The sequence below is a fragment of the Octodon degus genome, unplaced genomic scaffold (genome assembly GCF_000260255.1).
Source record: "Octodon degus isolate 3935 unplaced genomic scaffold, OctDeg1.0 scaffold00009, whole genome shotgun sequence".
Taxonomy (NCBI): Eukaryota; Metazoa; Chordata; class Mammalia; order Rodentia; family Octodontidae; genus Octodon; species Octodon degus.
The window spans coordinates 7,721,218-7,731,124 of record NW_004524585.1 but is presented as its reverse complement, the minus strand read 5'-3'; the positions used below and the strand labels follow the sequence as shown (position 1 = coordinate 7,731,124).

At 34.5% G+C, this 9,907-nt stretch overlaps 1 protein-coding gene across 1 annotated transcript in view; it reads right to left on the bottom strand.

Moving 5' to 3' along the window:
* Positions 1–9,907, bottom strand: part of Ptprc (protein tyrosine phosphatase, receptor type C) — a 145,088-nt gene that overhangs the window by 67,150 nt on the left and 68,031 nt on the right. The window contains exons 9-11 of the mRNA XM_023707392.1: positions 7,183–7,314; positions 5,663–5,812; positions 1,143–1,259 (exon numbers count right to left, since the gene is read on the bottom strand). Of these exons, the coding sequence (XP_023563160.1) occupies positions 1,143–1,259; positions 5,663–5,812; positions 7,183–7,314 (399 nt within the window). The remainder of the gene's footprint in view (positions 1–1,142; positions 1,260–5,662; positions 5,813–7,182; positions 7,315–9,907) is intronic.

Here is a 9,907-nt window from a genome sequence, read left to right as displayed (position 1 = left end):
TAGGGAAGGGTCTACAGGGTGTTCAGGGTCTCACCCCTAGATTGGACTCATAGTGATCCGCTCATTTATAGCCTCCCAAGAGCTGGGATTACAGGCGCAAGCCACCACACCCAGTCTCAGTTGCCCTCTCAGCATACCCCCCTGGGATGGGACTGGCAGGCCCAGGGATCAAACCCCCAACCCCTGAGCCTGCTTGGAGGCACTTTAATCCACTGAGCTATTTGGCCGACCTTTATAAACTTAACTGCTGAAATTATCAGAAACTCAAAAATATTAGACGTATTTCTTCTCTAAACCTTTCAACTGAAAAGTACCTGTGTATTTAACATTCTTTCAAAAGTCTCACCATTAAAAATCAAAAAGACTAGGAAAAGTAAGTAGAATATAACATAAGGTAGTATAGTATAATGGTGCTCTTTTACTCTTCAAATCATAAAATTTATGCCTAGCACCTTCCCACCAAACAGAGATGAAATTCTAAGAAGTTATTCGGTTTCTTCCTACAGGTGAAAGGTTAGAGCTAGGAGGAGCACCCCAGGGATGGAGGCCACTCTGTGATGTTCCTTTGGTTCCTGCAGTTTTCTGTGAATATTTTGGATACTTTGAGCTGTTCAAGAGATGTCCCCCAGTAGCCTCATTTGGAAGTTTCACGATAGAGGTAGTCATAGCACACTTTGATTACATTTATTTTTACAGACGTCTACCTATATATTAGATTTTCTAAGTGGCTAAATGGATCCATGTTCAGATGTATTCACCCAATATCTTCTGTGTAACAGTGTGATTTATTTTAGGAAGATGTTCACTTTTCTTTGGTGGCTTTAATCATAATTTCAAAACAGAGAAAATCATTAAGTAACATTTGGAAGATAGGAAAAAATTATTATCTGTCAGACACTTTCTTTCATTAGGTTCTGCACTGCAAAGCATCAAAAAATCTGAGAGATGTTCTGGGATTTTTTATATCTAGGGCTAGAAAGCCCTCCATGAAGGGAAGCAGCTCTAAAATCAAGGCAAAGAGGCTGCCCCCACAGAGCATTCATGCCGAAAGAGTATGTCTCCCTGGTTCAGTCTACACTTCCACTATTTTCAGTTTCTCCATTTCTTTTTCCAGACATGGAATGAAATTCTATAGAGATTACCTGAGTTAGCCCAATATGCAAAATAAAATCCAGATGAATTTGGCTGGGGAGCCCAGCTGATTTTTACTTCATTTTTATCTGTAAGATCACAAGAAAGATCCCGAGGCTTTTCTGGAACTGTTAAAAGAATAAGAATATATTAAATTAAAAATCCCAAGCATGGTGACAGTAGCCTTCCTAAACACACACTACTAAAAGCCATATTTTCACTAATGATACATTAATAAGAAAATTTAAATAAATGTCCTTATTAAACGTATTTATCTTATTAAATTTGCTTTAGAATAAACAACTTGAGTCAAGTAAACGTCGCTCTTGAGTGGCATGAGGAACTCGAGCACTCCTGAGGAGATTACTGAGAATATCCTCTTCTTCTAGTATATGTTATTTTTCAGAAATGTGGGGAATTCTAGTTGTTACTGTGCCCCAAATTTCACATTTATAGCACTGAAAAATTTAGTAGTCATTAGAAAAACTTGTACGATGGATGTCATAAATGTTCTACAAAATTTTGAGACATAGTTCACATTTAGACGCCCCACTTGAAGTGTGGTTTAGTGAGTTATGAAGGATGTGCACACCCACATGACCACCACCACTGTCAAGACAGAGGACATTTCTGTCACTTCAAAAGTGTTTCTGTGCCGCTTTGCGGTCCACCCAACCCCACACATTTTCAGATACACTTTCTGTTGTTACCAGAGATTACATGTACTTTCTATCATTCCATGTAAACAAAACTAAGCTAAGATTTACATCCGGTATACTATTTTTAATATAACATTTTAGAGATACATTCGTACTGTTGCCCCTATAGGTAACTATTTCTAGTTTATTAATTGATAGTGTTATGGTTTGAATATTGACTCTCTCCCCAGGTCCACATGCTAAAAGCCTTGGTCTCCAAGGTGACGTTGCCAGGAGATACTGAAACCTTTAGAAATGCTGCTCTCTGAAAGATGCCTGGGTCACTGGGGACATGCATTGGAACATGACTGAGGGACATCAGGTTCTTCCTCTTTTTCTTTATGATTCTCTAGGTCGGTAATTTGCTCAATGATGTGTTCTCTACAACTGGTAGCTAGTGTTGCACCAGAGGCCGAAGCTATACGGCTGTCCAGTCTTGGATTGCAACTTCTAGAACCACGATCTGAATAAATTTTATCTATTTATAGGTTAATTATAAGATTATAATCTAAGATTTCATTACAGTAGTGGAAAGCTGGCAAACACAAGTAATGTTTTATTACAAGGTAAGCCATGTATTGTCTTTGTTCAAAAGTTGGAGGATATGTGAATTGTTTCCAGGTTTGGGACTATGGTAAATGAATTTACATTGTCTTGTGAATAATTTTTCTCTGGCAATATCTGGAGTGCAATTGCTGGATTTTTACCTCTCATTCTCAACCAGAACTTAGTATTGTTAGTTTTTAATTTTACCATTTCAGTGGATGTATGATATCATCTCATCATATTACCTTGATTTGAATTTCCCAGATGACTAATGATTTTGCATGTCTTTTAATGTGTGTATTAGTCATTTGTATATTTTTGTTTGTGAAATGCATGTTCAAAATGTTTGTCCACTTTCAACTAGGGTATTTCATTCTTTATTTTGTATCTTGAATATCTCTCTGATCATTGTGGAAAATTGTCCCTTGTTTAAAAAAGTAAATTATAGGTATTTTTTCACAATTTATGGGCTATTTCCCTCAATCACTTCATTCATAGGAGAGAAATATTTGATTCATATTTAGTGCAACTTAGCAATTTTTAAAAATTTTTGCTTTTTCTGTTCCATGAAAGTTTTGGCTAAACTTGCAAAGATATCTTTCTAAATTTTGACTAAATATTTTATACTTTTAGCTTTTAGATCTACAAACCATTTTCCAAAAAAAAATGGTATCTGTTGTAAAGACCCATGTTTGTGTTTTTCTATAAAACAAATAATGTGTTATTTGCCGAAATGATTATCCCACTCTCTTATGGAAGTACTTTTGTACTTTAATCACATATAAAAATTAGCTACTATTTCTATTTCACTACAGTGATTTGTCAAAATTATAAAAATTTTTACACTTAATATCAGAATACTAAACTTCTTATGCTTATGGCAGATTCTCATGTAGTTTTATTTGTTTAGTGCTCACATTATCTTGGCACTTTATGGGAAGACCTGAATTTTCATATCTCATTAGTCCTGAGTTTTCACTTCCATAAATAATTTAGAATCACCTTGCTATGCTCTCATAAATTCTGAAGTATTGTAATTAATAAATCACTTCTACAAAGAACCAGATTGTAGATAAACACAGAAAAATCAAAAACTATATTTCTATATCTTACTAAAGTCTGATCTGAAAATGAAATTGAAAACATAGTAACATTGTAAGTAGGAATGGGAAAATTAGGAGTGAATCTGACAGTACAAATGTTAGATCTGAAAACTACAGCCTTTTTTTATGTATTTAGTACAGGGGCTACAGAGTCTCACTACACATATCAGATTTGTAGTGATCCTTCTGTTTTTAGCTTCCCAATGCTGGGATTACAGGCAAGTGCCACCACATCCAGTCTCAATCACAGTCTCAGCACTACCCAGGGGCAGGGCCAGCAGTAGGCCATGGATCAAACTCCTGACCCCTTTGGCACCTAAGCAAGTGTTTTAATCTGCTGAGCTACCTGGCTGGCCCTACAACCATTTTTTAATAGAAACTAAGCATGACCTAAATTAATAGAAAAACATTCTATGTTTATGGGTTGGAAGACTAACATTGTTAAATAATCATTTTCCACAAAGTTGTCTCCAGGTTCATTGTAATTTCAGTCAAAATTCCAGTGGGAATCTTTACAGAAACTGACAAGTTGATCCCACAGCTCATGTAGGCTTTGTAGGGCTCCTGACTATTCCCAATAATTTTAAGGAAAAAGGCTGAATGTGAATGACACATTTTTCAATTTCACAACTTACTAAAAGTCAACAGTAACAAATGGTCTAGTACTGATTAAAGATAGGACTATAAATCAATAGAATAGAACTAAAAAAAACAAACTCATCACTCTGGTCAACTAATTTTTGATGAGTGGTTATGATGCTTCAATAGAACAAACAGTGTTTTCACTAGAACAGTTCATGTCCTCTGTTAGTACAACTGGATAATCAGATGGAAAAAAGAAATTGAACAATTACCTTACACTCTAGGAAAGTATGACAGAGCTAAATTTATGTACAATAGATTACAAAGTTAAATTCAAAGCCTAAAGCCCTGAAATTCTTAGTTAAGAATAAGGATAAATCTTCCAAGTCCTAGACTTGTATATGGCATTTTTATATATAGCAGGAGTAGAAACAACAACAACAAAATCCAAGTAGGAAAGATGAACTTAATCAAAATGAAAAACTTTCATACTTCAGAAAGTATCAAGAAAAGCAAAATGTCTATTCACAGAATAAGATACTGTCAAATTATATATGTAACAAAGGACATGTGTCTAAAACATATAAAGCCTCACAAGCTAAAAAAAAAATCATTTTAAGCAGTCAAAAGATATGATTGGATAAATGATATATAAATGACTGAAAAACCTGCAACATCACACTCAATGCCACTATTATGAGAAAATGAAATTCAAAACAATGATCCACAACTTCACATCTACAAATACAGCTGAAATACAAAGGATAGTTTCAACAAGTGATGATCAAAATGTGAAGTGACTGGACATCCACATATTGCTGGGGAGAACAGAAGGTGGACTGTCCACTTTACAAAAAGAGTTGGCTGTCCTTCAAAATGTCAAATATAAAGTTGGCATATAGCTTAAATATTTTAGCCCTCAGAATATGTTAAATATCTGATAAATGAAAAGCTTTATCTACATACTACTTGCATACAAAGCCATTTCTTTTTATTTTTGTAGTAGTATTAATAAATTGTCAAATATATGCTTAACTCATTTTTTAGCAAATGTTAATTAGAATCTTCATATTTTTAAATCATAGTGGAATTTTAACACCTTTAAATATTTTTCTCTCTTCCATTGTCCCAGATGCTATGAATTTCTGTAATTTCTGCTACAATATCACATTGTATTATTGTCATGTTATTGCACTGATGACAATTTTAAAACAGTAATTACTATTTTGCCATGGATACTTAGATGTACCACTTTGCTTTATGAGTTTCTTTTGTTTGTTTTGCTCCTATAAGATTCAGGATCTGATAAAGTAGAAGTTGCAAAAATACGAAAAGAGGAGCGTATTATAAAAGGAAGCATAAATAAAATGATAAAGGAAAAAAAGCATTTTATGTTTTTGGTCCTATTTCTATAAAATATAACAGACTATAATTTGAACAATAACAAAAAATATTGTCTTAAGCTTTTGCCTTGAGTAATTTATTTTTAAACTCAATTTAAAATTTGTTTTCTAAAGTTCCACCATTTTATGTAGTTCCTCAAAGTTAAAAGAATATGAAAGGCTATAGAGTTTTACTTATAAATGTAAATAATATGCTCACCACCAACATCTGTTTCAATAGATTCAGTTTCCTTTCTGTACTTATGGCCATCATAGAATACTTCTGAAGTACATTGATACTTTGTTTTGGGTTGAAGATCATGTACTTCAATGCGTTTATCAGTAGATGTTGAATTACGTAAAGGAATTTCTGAAGAAAAAAATTACATATGCTATATTAACGTACAAATGTCTTTTCTTATTTATATAGAAACATAAATTTACTTCTTTTCTTATTTCTATAATATGTAAATATATTATACATTATATGTAATACTCATTACATTAAAAATGCGAGTGGTAAATAATGTCAAAAAGCTTTAAAATGCTTTTGCTATGATCAATTTTCAAAATAAATATTTAATAGGTGTAATATAAGAGTGACTAACTGACAGAATGAGGTCTTACTTAGTTTATGATTCTGTGGTCAAAAACTTAGATTGCCCCTTGGTAGCCTATTACGGGCACATCTAAAGTGACCCCCAAAATCTCACTCGTTCAGAAGGTAACTGGATTGCAGGCACTACGCCCACCAGTTCCTTAGCCACGGATGAGTTCATAGCTAAATACGCTCTTGGCAGATGGGGCCGGCTAGAAGGGGGCAGGTCACCGAGAGTGTGCGCACCTCAGGTCTTCCTACCCTGCTTCCTGCCTTCCGCAAGTTGAGAAGCTTTTTTCTAAGCCTTGCCCTTTGACCATGCTCTTTCTACTTTAAAACCAATCAGCCAGGGACTAAGCCCTCAGAAAGTAAGAGTCAAAATAAAGCTCTCCTCCTTACATTTTAGATGTCTGCATCTGGTCACAGTAATGGGAAAAGAGACTCACAGGGAGCCTTGCCCAAAGAGATTTTCTACACAGACCACTGTTATCATCAGCCCACCGTACGCTTGTTCTTGCTCTCCTTCTGCTGCTTGCAACACAGCTCCTTAGCATGATGATCACGGCCAAAGCCACATTTCATCATGTATGTAGGCATGTACATTTGCACATGTGTGCAATACATACTTGTTTGTCTGGTGTGCCAAATACACCTAGCTTAATGCTGAGGACAGGAGAGGCTATTCCATTAAATTCCAATAAGCTGAAAAAACAGTGTCATCTCAATCCACAACCAAATTAATTCCTATGAGCACTTGCTCTTTACCTATTACCTAAGTATACATAAAACTGCATGAATTCTCTTGACAGGAGTCTGATAGCATAAACTTTTGAACTAATCATCTTATATTTGCTTTATCTCTCACATAGAGCATAGCACCTTTACACCCTTGGACATCTTTCTCTCATCTCTTCAACAATGCTGGGAGTATAACAATCTTCAAAAAAATCTTTTACTATTTCAGTATTTTATTTTCAAATTTGTGAATTTGTTTGAGTGGCTTCAGCAATAATTATTTGACTTCAAACATACCAGAAACCAAGAAAAGGAAGAAAAGAAGGAAGGAGAAAAAGCATAAAAGATATCATCTAAAACAATTTCTGCCACAGAAAATCTGTAATGAATGAATGACACATCCTTACCACATGTAAATTTGTATGTAAATTCTTTCATACATTTATGAGCTGTATTAATGGGTCCAATCCATTCTAAGCAAATTGAAGTATTTGCTTCTTTTGGCTTTGCACAATCATATAAGTTAAACTTTTCATACTCTGTGAAGAAAAAACAGACTTCATTACTATTACATAATACACACATTTCTCAACTGAAGTCACTCATATAGAATTTGGCAAACATCTAGAGTGTTTTTGAAAAAAAGCATAATAATTCTCAAGGTTTACTCAGTTCATTATTATTAAGCTTTACTTTTTTTTGGTAGCGGGAATCAAACTCAGGACCTTAAACTTGCCAGGCAGGAGCTTAAGTCGCTGAGCTCTCTCTCAGCCTTAAGCTTTAATTTTAATTGACATATAATTGTTCAAATTTGTGGTGCGCACAAGGTGGTATTTTGATACACGTATTCACTGCATAATAATGATCAAATCATTGTGATTAGCATTCCTATTACTTCAAGCTTTTAAGGTTCATTATGAAAAATAGTACTCTCTTTAGTATTGTTTCAATATTGCACATTTCAGTTTCATTTAGAATTATGCTACTTTTAAAAATAAAACAATCCATTCTTCAGGTGATGGGCATTTTGATTGCTTCCAAGATTTGGCTATGACAAATAGTGCTGCTATAAACATGGGTGCACATATATCATTGTGGTATGATGTTTTCAGTCTTCTGGGAAAATACCCAGAAAGGCAATAGCTGGAGTGAAGGGTATTTTTATACAATGGAGTATTACTCAGCTATAAAGAAAGACAAACTTGAAGCCTTCATAGGTAAGTGGCTACAACTAGAGGCTATGCTCATAAGTGAAATAAATCAGACCCACATGAGTAAATATTCTAATGTCTGCCTAGTGTAAGAACCTGAGAGAAGAAATGAAACCTGAAAGGTATAACAGATATAGTAAAATAGAAATGGAACTTAAGGATTAAACAATGAAGAGGAGAGAAAGGAGAAAAGAAGAAAAAAATTAGGGGAAAAACATGAATGTATATATCCAGGATGGCTGAGGTGATTGTACTAAAAATCTTCATCTGTTTTTTGAAAACAGCATTAATGTGTAGAATTTTCACCTTGATTAACTCTGTATGCTGATATCTGTAATCTAAGCAAATACATCAAGGACAGCAATGTGTAATACTAAAACATGCTTGAATACCTGTCGTCTTGGTCTTCTAAATGTGTACCATTCTTAATGTCATATCAATTATTACTATACTCTCTTTAAAACAAAATTTTTAAGAAGGTTAAGAAAAGGAGAAACAAAAACAAAATATTAAGGTTTCCTGAAAGCAAAAGGTAATATGCAACCATATGTCCAATCTTACATAAATATATCTGTTAATCTGCACAGTAGATTTGACGATAAAATTACATAATATCTCAACCATTGTTAATCAACTATTATTGGTTTGAAAATCTGTAACATATGTACTATTGTACGTTGCCCTGTTTCTGTCTTTGTTTCTGATTTTTGTGCTTGCTTTACTTTTATGTTTCAAAATTAAATTAAACAAAAAATAAAACTTCAACAGACATCTAAATACAAGTTTTGCATATTTAAAACATTCCAATTTGATTTCTTAGTTATATCTTCTTTTTTGTTAACTCTTTGATTCTGTTAACTATTTTGATCAATCAGTTGTTACACAGAATACTGGTTTCTCTATTAGATAAGATATTGTGAAATATTAATAACTTCTGTGTTGAAATGATGACTTATTTCACAGTATTATAGGGAAATGAATAAAATAGATGAACTGTTTTTCCAAAATGCACCAGAATTTTAAATATGTAATGCATTAATCTCTCAGTAATCTCAAATTTTGAAATTATATAACATAATTTAAACAATTGCACAGTCTCCAAATCCCTTTTCCAAAATGCATTTGGCTGAGACATGCTTCAGTAGAGACTGTCCATCCCTTCTCTCCTCCAACAGTGTATAAGTTGGCCGACTAGATGATTTCCTCAATCTCACTGCAATTCTCCTTTTTATTTTCATGTTTGTTTTGTTTCTGTTTCCTGAGGCCTGTTCTCACTATCAAAGCCAAGCTGACCTTGAAAATTATTACTAACTACATAGACCAAGCTGGCCTCAAACTAGTAGCCATCCTACTGCCTGTGCCTCCCAAGTGCTGAGCTTACAGGCACGTGCCATCATGCCTGGCTAATTCTCCTTTTTTATGAATTTTGTTTGTTTCCATAAACACAACGATCTTAACTGTATTTGTCCCTAACTCTCCTCACAAAGTTGTATCTAAAAACACAAATGGTGCATACAGATGGATGATTTGAATTAAGTAGATGACAAAAATGAAAGCTTGTGCATGATCATCTAGTAAGATAAGTGGCATCAAATTTACACAAACCTGTCTGGAAAAGAAATAGCAGGGTCAGGATCGGCCAAATGGCTCAATAGATTAAAATGCCTGCAAGCTGGTGCAGGGGCTAGGGGTTCGATCCCCGGACCTGCCGTGCTGGCCCTACTCCCAGGATGCCCTGAGAAGGCAATTGAGATTAGGCATGGTGGTGCACACCTGTAATCCCAGTTCTTGGGACGCTGTAAACAGGCAGATCACTATGAGTCCAATCTAGTAGTGAGACCCTGAACAACCTGTAGGCCCTTCCTTAAAATAATAAAGAGAGAGAGAGAGAGAGAGAGAGAGAGAGAGAGAGAGAGAGAGA